General features: G+C 35.3%; 2 protein-coding genes across 2 annotated transcripts in view; one reads left to right on the forward strand and one right to left on the reverse strand.

Moving 5' to 3' along the window:
* nlgn1 (neuroligin 1) overlaps nucleotides 1-6,700 on the reverse strand; it is a 258,323-nt gene extending 251,623 nt beyond the window's left edge. Inside the window, exons 1-2 of the mRNA XM_052568856.1 lie at nucleotides 6,390-6,700; nucleotides 4,916-5,016 (exon numbers count right to left, since the gene is read on the reverse strand). The gene's annotated coding sequence lies outside the window, so the exon portion shown is untranslated. The remainder of the gene's footprint in view (nucleotides 1-4,915; nucleotides 5,017-6,389) is intronic.
* Nucleotides 1-19,125, forward strand: part of LOC127967965 (spermatogenesis-associated protein 16-like) — a 50,062-nt gene that overhangs the window by 3,848 nt on the left and 27,089 nt on the right. The window contains exon 3 of the mRNA XM_052568731.1: nucleotides 9,387-9,476. Within this exon, the coding sequence (XP_052424691.1) occupies nucleotides 9,387-9,476 (90 nt within the window). The remainder of the gene's footprint in view (nucleotides 1-9,386; nucleotides 9,477-19,125) is intronic.

The following is a 19,125-nucleotide window of genomic DNA, read 5'->3' on the forward strand; positions in this document are numbered from 1 at the left end:
TACTTCATTGTCAGCTTCAGGTACTTCATTTATTATTGTTCAATGAACTGTTTGAAACAAAAAAAAGGTTGTATTTCAGTAATAATTCTAAATTATCAAAATAAAAAATATAAAATAAATAATAAAAAATGATTTTCAGTTACAATAATTAATCCTAAATTCCGACATTAATAACTTACTTTTAGCAACATCAGACGCACGCGCTCACAATATCTCACGGTTCTTACTTCTGTAGACTCACACTAAACGGTTCATTTGAATCAGTGAGTGGTCGACTCCAGAACAGCTGCAATCGGATCATTCTAATTCGTAAACGAATCGTTTGGTGCGATTCGCGATCCGATTTAAAGGTTTATTTTGAAAAGACTCAGTTCGTTCATGATGAATCAGACACCGCTTCTGCGTGTCGGAGCACGTGATATATTAGAGGGAGTAACGATATGTTTTATGAAATGTAGTGAAGTTAAAAGTACGATCTTATGCTTTGGAATGTAGCGAAGTAAAAGTAAAAGTTACTCAAAATAAAACTACTTCAGTAAAGTACAGATACTTGAAAAATGTACTTAAGTACAGTAACGAAGTAAAGCTACTCCGTTACTGTCCACCACTGATACTTGTCTAGAATACTATTAAAGTTCATAGAAGACAAAACTTATGTATTGCTGAAAATAATATAATAAGGTGGGTCTGTAAACTCAAAAGTTGCCCTGAGAGTTTCATCTAGGTTCAATCAGCAATGTCCGCAAATGATGCGCAACACTCACTCAAAAGCAGATGGATGTTGATTGGTGTGTTTGAGTGTAGTGTGACAAGAGTCATTTTTTAAGTGGACAGTGAGAGTAAAGCCTCCTGACCTCCAGTTAACAGTGTCTGCTGTATCCAGTTAGTCATGGCCCTGTGCTGTTCTCCTTTGCTCCTCCATTAGTAGGAGAGAAAGAGAGAGAGTTTGCGCTTTCTCTGAGCTATAACTCATCCTGACGGCAGCGTACCCTTGAAAAGTTCTGAACGGCTTAAGAAATGAAAGTCTTTGCAGCTCCCTCTACAGACTAGAGGATGAAGGGAACAGGCAAAGTAAGCTAACAATAGTAGAGATTTATTAATTCTGCATTAAAACTGTAGTTAAAGTCAATGCGAAATGGGTACCGACAGATCGAGTGTCCAAACAGCTGATAAAAACACCACAATAATATACAAGTAATCCACATGACTTTAGTACATCGATTAACATCTTGTGAAGTGTGTTTATGAGAAACGAATCCATCATTAAGGTGTTTAATCGCCAATATGGTTTTATTCTGTAAAAAAAAAAAAAAAAAGTAATCTCAGCTGAATCATGAGAGAAATATGCACAATTATTACACCGTTTACAAGCTAAAACAGTTCTAAAACAAATATGTTGGTGGATTTTGAGATGAGAGCACAACAGATGATAGACTTTTCACTGGAAGAAGAATTATGGATTTATGGACTATATTTTGGACGGATACAATGGTTTAAAGGTGACCTATTACGCCCTTTTTACAAGATGTAAAATAAGCCTGTAAATAAGCCAGAGTGTGTATGCAAAGTTTTACCTCAAAATACCACAATGATGATTTTTTTTTTTACAGCTTGTTAAAATAGCCACTTTTAGGGTATGAGCCAAAACGCACGTTTTCTGAGGTTGTCCCTTTAAATGCAAGTGAAACCATTACAGACTGGTCGTTCTCACATACTGCAGCCACACAACAGAGTTCAAACTCATTTTTGCATAAGATGGATTTGTTTCTCACAACATTTTCTCTGGAGGAAGCACTGTTATGCATAGAGAAATCAACAGTTTGAAGTCAAAAGCAGCTTTAAAATGGATTTGTTTCTTACAAACACGCAGCATCTTGTGTACTTGTGATTTATTTTGATGCTTTATCAGCTGGATTTGAACTAATTCTGATGGCACCCATTCACTGCAGAGCAATTGAGGAGCAAGTGGTGTAATTTGTTCAGAACTCATCTTGGATGTCCTGAGGGGACATTTTCAGTCAATTGTAATTTTGGGGTGAACCATTCCTTTCAAAAATTAATTTGACTATTATTAGTTAAATGCTTAAGCAACCTTTATTATCATCGGATTTGGTCAAAAGGCTGGTATTTGGTAACTCATGCCTGCTTTAACATAGAGGCCATGCAATAAAAATAGAAAACATGCTATAACATGTAACGTCTGCAGATCTTGTCAGCTCGTGTCCCCTCTGTCAGTGTTGTTGCTAGCAGTGTGCTACTTAATATTGAAAAACATATACTGTAAAAGTGTGAAAATATATAAATATAGAAAACGCTTTTCTGTGAGAGTGCACTGGGAATAGTAAAAATAATCCTGGCATTCAAAACAGTCTGAAAATCATACGCTGGGAAGCTAGGGAGGAAAATCTTACATAAAGCAAAAGAATACATATGTTCTGCAGATAGGCCTAATATAAATATATATATAGATTATTATAGACTGTTTGGAAGGAAATGAGTTGAGGTAGGAAATATATGTTTAACAAAAGGAGACGGGTTGTCATGGCAACATCATGAACCATATGTAATGCAACTGCAATTCTGTGACTGAAATAAGGTTCTCTAGAAGTCGGTCCACACTACACTATATCAAAAGCACACTCCCTGAAAGCCAATTGGAGAGCGGTTTAAATTGTTCAGGGAAATGCAATTTTAGATGAAACCAAACAAAATAAACATGGGAACATAATTTGGCTAACCTCGTTCCTTTTATGTTTCAGAGGCTAAACATATAACATATTTAAAAATATTTGAAATTAATATTTGAATGATTTCTGAAGGATAATAGCCGTGTAATAAATGTAATATTTTACATTTTAAAAAATACTGTCATTACTGTCTCTCTCATATAAATGCAAATAGTGGGCATAAGAAACTTCTTTAAAAAAAAAAATAAATAAATAAATAATAATAATAAATCAACTCCTAACTTTTGTTAGGTAGTGTAGCTAAATCTTCTCTAGGCCAGAGAAAAGGAAATGATAATAACAACAACAACAAAAACAATAACTAGTGTTGTCAAACGATTAATCGCGATTAATCACATGCAAAATAAAAGTTTTTGTTCACATAATGTGTGTAGTGTGTATATTTATTATGTACATGTAAATACAAACACAATTGTATAGGTCATGTTTATATAATAAATATACTTATTGAAAATATTTACATTTATTCTATATATAAATATCTACCTTTTTCCTGACGTAAAAATGGGCGCTGACATTTGTAAATGAAATCTATGGATTTAGCTTCTGGTCTCATTTGCGTCCGGCTATTTTTAGATGTACAAAACAGTTTGTTTTGCTGCTTGATATTGACAATTGATGTGTCCTATAATATTATTTTAATCTGTTATCTTAATTGAGAACACACTGGTTTGTACTGCAAACACTTTTACCATTTTACTGCAGGTTTTCATTCTCCTCGTTATTTTCCTTTAGCGATAGCTAATGAAAGGGAAGTCTCACTCGTAGATCTACTTCCACGTTGAGGAAAAAGGTGGATACTGTATGGGTGTACTTTTAACATTAAATAAATAACTTTATATAATAATTTTACAGAGTACACACACATAATGTAAAAAAAAAATTAGTTGCAATTAATCGTTTGACAGCGCTATAATAATAATGCATATAAAGTTTAAATGACAATTTTTTCCTGTATTCTGCATATATATATATATATATATATATATATATATATATATATAGATTGGAGTTCTGTGATGTACAGAGTTCTGAAACATTATAATTCCACCATCCAGCTGCTCATCAAAAGCCAATACTGTGACATTTCTGTTCCTGCACACATACAAACACTCCTTCGCTGTCAGCACAGATGTTTTAGAAATACAAATAAACAGCTCTCACATACCTGAATGGTTGAAGACAGGTGCATTGAATACATGACATAATATTTAGAAATAAAAACCATGCATACAGCTACAGCTTGCAAAAAGATCCAATGTTTTTAAAACAGTACATCTGTGATTTAGCCATGTAACCCTTGTCACCCATCTACTAAGGTTCTAAAGGGCTCGTAATCATGTAACCACAAAGATAAATGGTTGTGGGGAGATCATGATTATCATGAGATTGCCCGCAGCGGTTGATACAGGTATGTTAGACCATGTGAGCAGTGACACAAAGTTGATGGTAAAAACCAAACCAAAGGTATGCCTTATTCTCCCTCTTACAACTATTACATGCATTTGTATTTGCTTCTTTGCGTCTCATTCATTGAAAGGCACAGTGCTTATGAAAACTGATGTGACGCACCACTGAACATGCACTGAAAAGACCTCAACTATGCTTGATTTTTCATACAGTATGTACAGTACAGCACTAAGTCAGCATTCTCTGCCCTGAACAGCATCAAATCTAGTTCAAGCTCCGTTTAGGCCTATGTTGAAAATTTACAAAGCAAGAAATCTGCCCTTTTTTCCTTTTCCTTATCCATTTGTTAATTTGATATTTACTTCACTTTTTTGTTAACTGTAAAAAGAAAAAGATATACAGTATGTTAATACAATACAATGTAAAAATAAATCAATGCAAAATAAATCAATGCAAAATAGAAAAAAAAAAAAAAAAAAAAAAGTTACTTTAAAAGTAACCAAATGTTAATCAAATATTAGTCAAATATTTATTTATTTTTTTATACGTAATTTACAACCAGCCCCATTGCATTACATTCTGGTAATTTGGCCAAATGAATAACGCAGAGGAATGTTTTTTTTCCAAAATGGATCCAGCGACGAATAGGCGAGCTGATGCTCTGAATACAGCTAGCATACTATAAAATCCTTTATGGATTACTCCTTGGCTTGTGCATTTATCTTCCTGTTTCAGTGAAGAAAATAAGGAGAGAATACCTTGGATGTCAATTGTTATCTCTCCATTCTCCTCGTAGGAACCAGCTTTGAGCGCTATGAGAATGTGGGTGGAATCCCATCAAAGACAGCTTTGTTGATTCCTGTCGAACAGATTTTGTATATATTAGCTCCGTGCACGACGAATAAGAACGCAACAACACAATTCAGATAAAAATACAAAGGTAGCTGCTTTTGTATTCCGTGTGATGACAATGCTTCCAGAGCGTTTAAAGTTGTAGGGCTCCGCGTCTCTTCCTGTCATGTTCTCAGGTTGGAGGTGCCATTTTCAAATAATGCTCTCTTTAGTCTGTCGCTGTGCGGAACTAAGTTTGTGATCTACAAATAATTATTGTCAGGCTTCTTGAACAACCCCTTAAAGGAGACTAAGCTAAAGGCTGACAGAAAGACATCAAACTGCTTCCTCTCATGACGGATTAGACATTTCAAACTCAAGCCTCCGAGTCTTTTTTTAACAGTGAATATTGCCGATGCTAATAATAAAGCCAAAACTAGCCTATATTCTATACGTTTGTCACATTTTTAAGAATATGTTCACGTGTATGACTGAACACCTGACCCACATGAATACAACACATTTTCATGCAATAATGCCCACAAACAATGGAGGTAATGCTATCAAGGTTAATATATAAAAGGGCATAGTCAAATTGCTAATTAATTGTAAAAGAAAAAAAAGTGGTTGCAGTTAACAGCCTGTCTGAATTACTACACTGAGAAACTCATTTAACAATTGTAATAAATTATAAAATGAGTATTGGGAGCAAGCCATTAAGAATTATTATATACTTGATTGTTTTATTTCTATGTTGAGGGTGTGCAGCATTTACAGTACATTCAAACGGTAATTCAGCGACACAGAATGTAGGCCAAATCTCAAACTTTAGGAATTAAAAGGTATTATCTAACTCCAGAAATGCGTTTCTTATCAAGCATATAGTGATCACAATAATTTACATGTTATGGCCAACATTCGCATTTTAATTACAATCATAAAAATATTATATTTTGTCTAAATAAAAAAATAAAAAAATAAAAAAAAAAAACGCTTAACTAAAATGAATCATTTTAAATGTTGTATGTGAATCACATCATCATGTTAAATTAGAAAATTTTATTTTTATTCTAAAATATATAAATAATAACCAGTATCATACCAATACAAAGCTCAACTTTACTTTATAAGATACATCCATTTACATGATGTTTATATAATTTAAATGACCAAATCTTGATTTATAGAAGAATGCAAACTTTTGTGCAATCAGGGTCACAAAAGAGGGGGAGGGGAGATGATTTAGGCCAAATTCAACATACTCAGTTTAAATATACTAAATGCAAACTCAAATTTAGTGTTTTAAATTTGAGAAAAGTCAATATCCTCATATAAATCAAGCTCAAACCATTGACAAAATCTGTTAAAGAATCAACAAGTAAAGCTTCAACTAAAACTCACTGCAGGAGACAAACGGTGTGTTCCAAACGGGATATATCTCCCTCTGAAGGGCACTTCGGCATGAAAACAATCATGGCCGCCATATTGAAGGGTTGTTCCAAACCGAAGTGCTCAAAACTGGCCACTTCAAAAGGCCCTTCAGAATGAAGGATTTCGAAGGGTACAGCTGATGGAAACTTCAGGCTACCATGATCCTTTGCGCAGATTCTTTGCATGATGACGGTGCCTACACGTGGGCACATGATGATGATGCAGAAGGGCACTTCAAGAAACAGTTGTTTGGTTTCCTACACCCTACAACCCTTCGGAGTGAGAGCCTTCCGAATGAAACACAGGGGAACATAAGGATATTTATCAGCTAATTAGGTAACAAGCCACAGGTGAATATAATCACAAAGATTATAGAGACACAAACATCCAGAAAAAGAAGACTTCAAAATAAATTCATGACCACCAATTTCAAAATAAAAGACAAAAAAAGATATGAAAATGAAAGAAAGATCCTCTTTCAACTGACACAGTTTTGTCAAAGCAAAAACAATTTGTATTACATGCTGCAAATTTCAGTGCGTCAGAGCCACATTTTCTCTAATCTGACCTCTGTGCCAACTCACCTCTATCTATATTGTTGTTTCTACTCTTAAAATTCACAGATGGATCACTTATAAAAAATGTATAATGGACATTTCTATTAATTATTAAAATGGCTTTCTGTCATCGCCTCCCGGCCTGGTTGAGGTCAGGAGTGCAGCTGGTGAGGAGGTCTTAAAAACAATGCAGTACTTTTCTACTGTCAAACAGAACGCTGACAAAAATAAAAACTTTTCTAATGTTAATATGATATGATAGTTTGGCAATATCATAAAAAAGAGTGCTATTTATTTCTCAAGTATCTGCACTATTGTATCTGTTCATTAAACAAGGAGTTAAAATTTGTACATTTTAGATTGTGAGTATAGTAATATTGTGAGTATAGTATGTTTTTGCTCAATTTTGCCAATGAAAATAGTTTCGGACAAAACCACAACAGAACAACACACAGTGCTGTTTTGTTAATGAAAATCAAAATCAATTTTCAAATCAAGTGAGTCAGTGATTCAATGACTCATTCATGAGGACAGTCAGGCCCCGTTCCAAATGGTGCACTTCATGTGCACTCGCAGACTTACAATGGCCTGCTCGTGTCAATTAAATCCACGGGACCATAGGATGTCGCAGTTGTCACATTTGTCATTTTAGCTTTCAGCAGGGTGCTCGCAAGCACCTCCTTTGCTGCCCTTGAAGCACAATCCTACCCAACAGTCGAGCAGCATTTTGTCATGAAAGTGTGGACTTAGAGGAAGACCGCAAGGGTTTAGGGAGCAATTTAGGACAGGACCTCACTTGCGTCATTTATGAATGAATCAAACATGTGAACGATTCGTTTGAATTAATGAGTGACCGAAAAACTCATTCAAATCATTGCCACCACCTACTGACCGTTTTAGTTTCATGTTGAGATAATGATTTAATCTTTTAAACTTTAAATTTCATAAAAAACAACAACAACAACAACAAAAAATGCCCGTTTAAAACATATTAAAAACATAGCAGGTCTAATTGTTGAACATTCTGTATAAATATACCACTTCAGAAGTAGATTTTACTCTGTTTTTTTTTTATTTTATTTTTTTTTTTACAATATTATTCAATACTTTTTTTTTTCATTTAACACAATAATGACTTTAAATTATCATTGGGGGGGGGGATTTCTCAGCCCAAATTGATTGTGATTTAGATTAATCAGCATATTATGTAATAATTAAGATTAATTGACAGCGCTAATTTTAATCTATTAAAATTAACTAAAAAGCCCTTTCCTAAGAGACAACCTCTTCCAATCTATATACTGCCAGATGGCCCCTTCTTATCTAAATTGCCATTTCTTGGCCAGAATATGTTGTCAATTACTGGCTTAACTGTGGTTTTTAAGTGTCATTTTCTGACATTTGGATAGTCATAGAGTAGGAAGAAAAAGAAAATCCAAAGTTTTCACAGGTTAATGGGGCACTAGTTTAATAACTGTGAGGTTTCAGCTATGTAAATTATTAAGAAAGTAGATAACAGAGAGGAAGTGCTGCCCAGAGAATGAGTAAGGCCTATTTTTTTTCACACTCTGTCTCTGTCTGGAGGAAGTGCAGCGGCGATTCATCTGCCTCGTCAAACGTACGGCGCCGGCTCCTCAATTACCAGTGACCTCGGCTGTAACCAGCACATGTAAAGCACAAGGAACACGCAGTTAATTTCACCAAGCATTAAAAGGCTGAGCGAAAGAGCGTGTGTGCCAAGTAACACCCCGCATGTTGCGACAAGCAATGACGGAATGGCAATTAATGAAGCTTCAAAGTTGGCTATGATCGCTGGCAGGCAGCTGTGTTTTTTTATTTTTTTAGGAGGTGTCACTGATTCACTGAGGTCTCTACACCTGTCTTCCTGTCTCTCAGTCTCTCGCTTGCACCCCTGTCGGGGATCTCTCAGAATTTAATGAATAGTGAGGAGACACTGTTTGTATGTTTCCTAACGGTAAATGGCTGATCAGACCGAGAAGCGTTTAGGAGACGTATGTTTTTGGTGGTTGTTTGCGGTTGCATTCCTGATTGATTGACATCGCTGTTGTTGCTACATGCATTTTTCGACATGATGCGAATCAAACTTCAAACTCCACTCTTGCTGATTGATGCATATTATATTACTTTATTTCTAAATTCTGTTTCATCGTTATTCAGAAAACCCCATCCATCTCATGCAATTTAAATGACTTAAAAAAGGAATATCAATCTGATTTTTTTTTTTTTTTACACTTATAGACATCAGTGTCTTCAATGTTTTATTTATTTTTTTATTTTTTTTATTAATCCCATTATGGGCCATGATTGATCTCTCTCATGTAGTCTGGTTACAAATTGTTCCAAGAAACATGATTTTACATTTTCCCATCTCTCTCCTCTCGATTTGCAGGAGCATCCAGCTAAACCCCATCTGTTTTCAGAACCACCTTCGAGAAGCCATGGTGTATCGACTGCTAGGAAACCCCTGTGAGGCAGCGAGGTAAAATTGGCATTAATGGAGGGCTCAGAAAGGGTATTTTCTTCGAAATGAAGACAGATTCAGTAGGAGAAAAGCTCCCAGTCATTTAGACAAACCCCGCAAACACATGTCTGCCCAGTGGTTCGTTACATCTCCCTCTGTTCTGTCGGCCTGTGCTGGAAAAATATGTTCTTGGCGATACATAAATACTGGCAGTTGGAAGAAGACAATTAGAGCTACAGTTACATCCACTCCCGCCACTGCTGACTGACATCTTTCCCTTGTTGCCTCTGCGTTTCTAATGTTCCATATGTGTTTTAATGATACGGCTACCAAATGCCTATGTTCCACCATTGGTCTTTTAGAGATGACAGCTACCATTAGTTATTGGACGGTGGTGGAATAAATCATGTAGAGGCATCAGTTGCGCCAAATGCCATGGCCAACTGGTGGCTGCTGGGGCCATTTATCGCGAGAAAGTCATATTCTGTTTGATCATTATCAAGCCACATTAACCCAGTTGAAATAGATTAGAGCAAGAAACGGGTACTTTGGTGTCTTTCTCGCACTTGTTCTTGCTTTCCTCCCCCTCCCACATTTGAGTTTCTGCAAGCAGAAAAAGATCAACTCCGCCACCGTGCCTACAAATTCAGTGCCACTGCCCCAGTGGTGGAAGAGATGTTTTCTGGTAACATTTGGTGTATGTCGCACTTGTAGTGATCTGATTCACTCTTTATGCTCTTTCTTTGTAGTAGGTGTGTATTCGGTCTGGCTAGCTTTGCTTACAATTACTTAAGTTCAATTAAGAAAGATTGTTCTTACTTTGAGTGGTCCCCAAAAATATTTGAACCACTATTATTTAACTTTATTTATTATATTAGAAAAAAAAGAACTGTATAAATATCGGTTTTATTTTATAGTATTTACAAATATAATTTATTTTTGTGATGGCAAAGCTAAATTTTAAATCGTTACTCCAGTCTAGGATTTTAGAGGAATAGAAAGTTAAAAAGAAGAGCATTTATTTCAAGACGAAATCTAAAAAATGTAAAACTTACATAAAACACACACACACTTTTTACTAATATATATATATATATATATATATATATATATACACACACACACACACACACACAAGCTTGACAACTCATGATGTTCGCACAAAATTCATATGTGGTTAAGACTCAGTGCACACAGACTGGCATCTAATTCAAATCTTTCTACATTCCCATCAAATGAATCTCTGCTGACATTGCTCAGTACAGTCTACTCCTGAAAACTCCATGCTATATTAAAGCGGAGTCAAAGTGCAGTTTGTCAGAGCACAATGCATGGTTGTGCATTTCAAAGAAGCAAGCATGCCACTGAAGCTGGCGCCACTCTTTAACCTAATCACATCCTCTCTCCACAAATACTGCTCAGCCATTTGAGCTCTTTAAGAGGAAAATGCATCTATGTTTTGAAGTTAACATGCCAGTAAATTTCACAGAATCAATAGCTCTCCAGCACAAAGAAACCAAATTATTCTCCACATTTTCATCATTGTACTATTTTCTTCCTCATTTTGGTAATGGTTGCTTATATTCATTTCTATAGGCAGTATCAAAGTCAGATGTCAACGTGCACAATCAGAAAGCATTAAAAACAGTAACAGCCTCTACAGGAAATATGTGCATATAGATTATAGATTCACCTCGCCTTGCAATCTTAACCAAAGGAAGAGTGAGTAACACATCAAGATATTGAACTCGAGAACAGAAATTATTCTAGAAGGCAATATCATTCCGTTTGTGCAGGAGACAAGCTTTCTCAATGCAGAAATAAAATTAACAGTGTAACCTTTGCTCTTGATGGATCCTGGCAGAATTTGCTTTAGGAGAGTGGTATCCAATGCTCACAGCGAGAGTCAGTACAACAGTAAACACTCCTAAATGCGCCGTCAGCATTTAACATGGGGAAAAAAAATTAACCTTATGGCTCATTTCCAGAAGTCAGGTTTGTTTTTCAGTTGTCTTTAAGTTTTTGTGCAGAATCTGACTGAACATTTAAGGGCGTTTATGTAACTATACGGCACTTTAGCGACTTTCAGAAAATTGACTCTATCAGAAGAACACACCTTTTCACCTTAACTTGTTTATTTGAATACTTACGGTGTCCACTAGTCGACATACAAGCGTTATCTCTCTCTCTCTCGCTCTCTCTCTCTTGTTCTGCAAAAAAAAGTTTGTGAGGATTTGGAGCTCCTGCTGTGGTCTCGAGGTCATGTCTGGATCAGAGTTACTTTGTGATGGTTTTGACATTGAATGCGTTTTCTGTCAATAGCACCCTATCTAGTGATTTGAGTATTACAGCTTGCCACTTTAAAAGACTGAATAAGAATGTTTACTCAAGCACCTCTGACAGCTCTCTGGTTAGCCAAGTTGCCCCATTCTCCATGAAAAGTGCATTTGTGGGTGAATGACTTTGGACAGCCAAATTAGTCCATTTTTGGCTATTATGAGGTCAGATGCGTACCGTCAGAGGGGCCGCTGACAGAGCCATCAGTCTTGAATGGGAGGTGTGCATGAAGAAGGAAGCTCAGTGAGCTAACGTTCTCTGCCAGCCACATTTACAGCAATGACATCTTTGCCTCTACATTAAAGTGATGACGCTTATCGCTCTCAAACAAGGTCAGTTGTGGAAGCTCTTTACTTAATACACACAGCAGTGAGAGACACTTCAGTGCTTAATCACAATAATGTTACACACACACGTGTTTTATTAAAGTTGGCTGTTATAGCATGTTTGTGAAGCACTTAGACAGCATAGTTGATTCCTTTCAAAAGTTAAACAGCAATGCTCAGGAAAGCAAACTGTAGTGGTACTGTACCGTAACATTTATCAGTCAGTAGCACAGATTTTATTTGAATAAATGTATTGGTAGCTATTGGGTACTGTATATATATATATCACTTGATATTAAATAATTAATTGCTTATTTGGCCATATTTAGATTAACCTTTCCATCATCTCACTCAAAGTAAAATAATAATACGATATATAAGTTATAAGTTAAGAAATAATAAGTTAACAATATTTATATTTTTAGTGGGTTATTTTTAACGTGAAGAGTTGAAATTTTATATGGAATATTATTTTTAAGGTTAAGGTTAAATAGTTCATATAAAATAATTCAAACTCTATTGTATTATTGTTATTATTCTATAAAAGTGTGTCTGTGTGTGTGTGTTTGTGTCTGTGTGTAAACTATAATAGATTTATATTTATTCTATATACTATATACTTTTTTAGATATACATTTATGTTATATAATAATAAATAATATGTTATTTAATAAGGGCCATTTATAAGACTATTATTTACTATACCATTTATTATATATATTACATATAATATTATATAATATTCTCTATTTATATAGAATATTAGATAGATAGATAGATAGATAGATAGATAGATAGATAGATAGATAGATATAAATATTTTATATGGAATAATATATCAAATACATGTAATTTTATTCCATTTTAAGTAACTCATTAACTATTAGATAACTTCTTAACTGATATGCATCACATGTATGCTTTGATGAGAAGAATCCTAAAATGCATTGCATCAACCACATTCAATTAATTAAATTCCAAAAATGTATTATATTTCATTAAAAATACACTGTTTACCAAAGAGTATCTCAAATTTTGGACCCACTTTACATTAAGTGGCCTTAACTACTATGTACTTACATTTTAATTAATAATTAAGTACAAAGTACTTATTGTGTACATACATGTTTTTACATTGTACTTATATTTAAAAAAAAAAAAAACTAATGTAATTACATCTGTATTTAATTTCTGTAATTACATTTATAATTACACTGTTGACCCATACTTTACACCTTAACCCATCCTTAAACTTACCCATACCTCCAACCCTCTCCCTAACCTTACCCCATCCCACCTCAATAGCAGCAAAAGTGTTTTACAATACAATATGAACAAAATAAGTACATAGTAGTTAAGGCCACCTAATATAAAGTGGGACTAGGGCTGGGCGATATGGCCTAAAAATCTCCGATTTTATTTTTTTTAATTCGATTTCAGATTTTTTTCCGAAAATGCGCCATTACACAACAACTCGATTTACTTATTTTTTAAATCGCATTTAACAAAAAATTCGAATTAATTCATCCAATCGATTTTTCGCCCAGGCCTAAGTGGGACCCAAATTTTTTTTAGACTCTACTGGAATCGATGAACATCTGGTATAGTACTGTCCTATAGCAAAGTGTGGTAGTAGCTATTTCTAGTAACTATATAGTTGGTAGTATTATATATATATATATATATATATATATATATATATATATATATATATATATAATTACCTCTAGTAATCATAACATTTTAGTATATTAAATTGAAACAACTATTAATAATAAGTTCCATTAGTGTAAAACTGGATCAAATCAATATTGCTTTGTCCTCTTGTGGAACACTTACTTCACCTTTTGTACTAGATTTTCTCACAATTTTCAAAGACAATGCTGCACCGGAGGTGGTGTCAGCCACTTAGCCTAAATGTGAAAGCAATCACGCAGTCCATTTCACTTCCTACTGTATGTAGGCAGTAGAAAGCAAGGCTAGGTTTTAGAACATTCTGTCCTGATGTAAATTTTGTTTGTTTGGCTGTTTTTTGAGTAGGAGGGGGGATGTGAAGTGCATAAACAATCTGATTTGTCAAGCTTGGACAGGAGGTATGAGAGGAATGGGAGAGCAGTGAACCAAACCTCACGCCGCGGAGCCAAGAATGTGCTAAGTGCTGACGCCATAGAAAAACAATGCAGATTGCCTGATGCCAATCTTCAGTTTTTGCCTAACCGTGTGAATTAGGGGACATGCTGCTATTCAGAAGCAAAATACTCCTGCATATTTTAGCGCTGCTGTTCAGCAGGAATGTGGCCTTCTAAAAGCTCAGCGTTCTCATGGAGTAACTGTTAGAACACAAAGGTGCTCACAAACTATCGCCCCGGGTGCCAGGGCACACAGTGGCCAGTCAGACAGGCCGTGCCCGTTTGCCGAGGGCAACAACTGGGTCTTTGCCCCACAACACTTCTCACTTTTAAGGATGTAATAGTCTGTCAGAGTTGTAGGCCTCACATTGCAGCCCTAATGGCAGGTTTATCTCTGTAGCAGCCGCCAAGGGCCTCTGCTGCCAGACTTGTTATTATCTTGATATGAAGTGCCCTGCTTAGAAACCTCTCACTTGCTTTCCATCCTTTTATACCCGTTTCTTTGCTTTCATTTTTTTGTATCCCTTTGGCATACATCTTATTGTTTGACACCCCCGTGTGGCCAAAGCCAGTGAAATAACAAGGACTTTGAAATTACCTCGACTCCCGGCCTACACACTGAATGTAACTTTGTCATAGATGCCTGCTAGTGGACATAAAAGTGATTTATGTGACAGGCACAAACATTGACAGCTGGGAAGGAAAGCAGGGCTACATGCAGAGTTTGAGAATGCAATGCACTACAGTACACTGCTTTTATATATATCCATATAGGTTTTTACAAAAGCTTGTGAACTGAACTGAAGTCTGATCGGGTAATTTCTGCTTTGAAATTTCATGATATTTGTGTTAATATACTGTAGTACTTTGTCATGTATACCCTCACAGCTTCAAATACACCTGTGACACAAAAACTATAAATTCTAATATTATACTGGATATAGTTTAGCATTATTATTATTATTATTTTTAATACTCCTATTCTTCATTTTATTTTTGATAAATTATTTCCTTTCAACTTCCTTTCCCTTTAATGAGAAGTCATGGACAGACATAGGGGTGGGTGATATGAACAAAATAATAATTTTATTTCATGGTAATTATGTATGTATGTATATATATATATATATATATTAAAATTTTGCTTTAAATACGACATCACGTGAGCATGAAACTGCGATACAGATGATAGTTCAAAATCTTTATCAAAATCATGTTTTTTGACTGGAGTAACGATGCTGACAAATTCACAGGACTAAACTATATTTCAGAATATTTTAAACAGAAATAATCTTAAATTGTAATATTTTCACAATATTACAGTTTTTACTGTTCTGTACTTTTTATCAAATAAATGCAGCATTGGTGTTACCATTTTTTGTTCCTTGATGCTGCAGTAACTTTTTTCTGCCACTTTTTTGGATTTTTGCCTTTATTTGGACAGGACAGGACGAGAGAGAGAGAGAGAGAGAGAGAGAGAGAGAGAGAGACATGAATGGGAAAGGACCACAAGCCTAGATTTGACTGCGGGTCGTCCTGGAGCACAACCATGCTATGTTTCGAAGCGCTACTCACAAGGCTTTCTGCTCTAATGCAACCTTTTTTTAAGCTATAGAGTTTAAAGGTCCCTCATCAAAGAAATGGCGATAGTTCTTAGTCCTGTTACCTCAGACGCTAGTGAGAGCGATTAAATGGTTAACTCACAAATCCAGCATGCTTCTTTTCAAAGCAAAAGGATGGTTTCATGCGTTGATCGCATGACAGGGTTTAAATGGCATTTAAAGGGCGATCCAGGCCTGTTCTGTGGGAGAGAAAGATAAGTGCTGCTTGTGCTCTGTTATAATGACACACACACACACACACACACTAGCATCCAGTTTCTGTGTCGGGTCTCTAGTCAAGCTCACTATGCCGCTCAGCGTACACATACAGAGACAAAAACAATTAGCATTTAATTTGATGCTTGGCTAAGAAAACAAGGGATGAGTGACACACCATGTCTCGGCTCTCATCCGAAAATCGTCCCATTTCAAAAAGAGAAAGCGGCGTTACACACCAGGAACTCCTCTCAGACCGAGCGCCATCGCGCCACAGGAATCGGCTCATCCACCGGCACACAACAGTGCGTGACTACTGCTTCAAAGCTGCAAATGTGGCACCTGAACAGATGCAGGAGTAGAAACACTTAACCAGCCCTGCTGCGTCCTTAACTGTAAATGCCATGTTTACCCACAACAACATTTCAACCCCTGAGGGGACAAGTAGGCACTGTGGTTAATTATTTGTAAACATTTAATTGGCATTTACCCTCGAGAGAATTGCTCCGTTCACCCCAGCAGGACACTTGCACATCCTCATCAAGCATTAATCAAGCAAGCTAAATGAGGCCTCCCCATGATTCCCGGCTCAGTGCAATCGAGACAGGGGGTGATGCTGGATTCTTATTCAGCGATGGCTGGAAGAAAGTGAAACGACATGTTAACTGACATCACAAAGATTTTGACTATGTCTCAATAACACACAATGCTTAATTTTTGGCAGGATTTAGTATGCAGAAATTCAATTCAATTCAAGTTTATTTGTATAGCGCTTTTTACAATAAAAAACATTACAAAGCAACTTTACACAAAATTACGTTTCAACAATATGTATTAGTAGCTTATAATTGGTGACTGTCAGCTTATGTGCATATGACAGGATTTTTCAGAAAAATTTATACAAGACGTAGTCAACCAGACGATGAACATTTTTAACAGCAATTATTATATGATGCAATCACACTTGTAGCAATATTTGTTAGTTCTGTATGTTGTTTCAGAGTTAGCATCATCTGAGGTCCTCTGAGGGTCAGCATCATCTCTTCTTAGGTGTTCTGGATCCAGACTGGAGCTTGTGTAAATCCCGTGGCAAAAAAAGAGAAACAAATAGAGACAGTTTCAACAAAGTAAAATTAATTAGTTTAACCAAAGATAAAGAATAAGAATGTGCATTTGATCAGATGCAACTGCAGTCAAAAATTATGAGATGCATTATTCGAATGCTTGGAGAAAGAGATGCGTTTTTAATCTAGATTTAAACAGAGAGAGTGTGCCTGAACCTGAAGAAATCCTGGACGACACTTCATTGCATACTATCTTTTAATTCCTTGTGCTCAACTTGACCTTTCACTTCCCATTTTTTCGATGTACTAGAATTACTCCATCTTTAATCCATCCATAATTTAAAAAAAAAAAAAAATCCAGTTCATTTGCTTCAATGGAAATGGGAGGTCAAGTGCATATTTTGGTTATTATTGCAATGTAAAAATAACAGTGTTGTTTTTTGTTTTTTTACTATTATTATTTTCAAATGTTTATTCCTGTGATTGCAAGGCTGATTTTATTTTTGTTAATTTTTGTTAATTGTTATATTTTGTTTATTTTTGGTCATTTTTGATCAATTTAATGCATCCATCCTCAGTAATAAGTGTTAATTTATTTCAAAAACAAATACCATACCAAACTTTAGACTATACTGCAAGACACCAGCACTGTAAAAAAAAAAAAATTAAATTATTTGACCCAAGATGTGGATCAGACAGAAACATATCTTCTAGTCTCTGCAGATGAGCCAGATCTTGGGTCATTAGATGACTCAGTCATGACAAGCACAGTAGCTGTTTCATAGAACAAAATCAAATCTAGAATCTCTTCACTCAACCACCCTCAAATATGTAAAGAGGTCCATAGATCTGATAAAGAAGATGAAGCATTGTAAACACATTGATCAGACTATACTGGTGACAACTAATAGAATTCTCACTTGGGGTTATTAATACATTAAAAGACCAGAACCAGACTAATTGCAATTACACTGATTAGGGTAAAGATCAAAATTGGACTAATTACAAGGGTTATCGTCAGGTCATCTGTACACATTGACTCTAGTTGGAGATAAGCTCTCTTGAGGAGCCCAAAGAGCAGAATACACAAACTCAAATTTCACAGCATTCTCAATTCAGATTTGATTTATATCATGGGAGAAAAACAAGTGTCTTGGTTTAATTTCTGCCATTATATAATAAAAGTGCATGTTAATTTGGCCTAGTGAAATGTGCCCTTCTAAAAACAAGTCATTTGATTCAACCAGGCCAGATAATTTAATCATCTTAGTTTATCAAAATGTGTTCCAGGAAATAGTGCCTAATACAATCCAAGTTATGTACTTTCCAGTGCATTCATGAATTTGGATATATATATTATATTTCATAGCACAAGGTGATGAGCAAGGTAATATTTCATCCTTAACGCTACTCTGTAGTTTTTTAAAGTCTCCAGAGTTTTGCATGCAACGCGTAACTGCATCATCAATTTGAAGTTCAAACATGCATATGCATGTCACCTGATGCTCTCTACTGACACTTTTAAAAGCCTGAACTTCACTGTATGACTTTTCTAATACTTCTATGTCCTTGCCTAAGCAAAAAGACTTTGTATATCGAGTTTCTTAAACAATATGACACAAACAGTGTAATTATAAACAGGAGAATATGAACATGCAGAATAAGTACTGCAATATGGCATGACAAGACTGCTATTGTTTCAAATAATCACAGCCATAAATGATATTCAGACCAATGGTTTTATACAAGTTAAATAAACATGTAAGATTTACATATAGTACTGCCAGTTAGTTTATGTATTTAAGCATACTGAAATGTTCACTCATAAAGTCAGTCACTTGTTGTCACCTACTGGCATAAGTAACAAAAACGTAACACCACATTTACTTCATTTCATTATTTGATAGAAATGCATGTCTTTTTGAATAAGCGTCTAAAAAGAATTCCATATCAGCAACTATGACTTCATTTTATTTTGAATTTCATTATTTAAA

This window comes from Carassius gibelio, chromosome B11 (assembly GCF_023724105.1).
Source record: "Carassius gibelio isolate Cgi1373 ecotype wild population from Czech Republic chromosome B11, carGib1.2-hapl.c, whole genome shotgun sequence".
In the NCBI taxonomy this organism is placed as follows: domain Eukaryota; kingdom Metazoa; phylum Chordata; class Actinopteri; order Cypriniformes; family Cyprinidae; genus Carassius; species Carassius gibelio.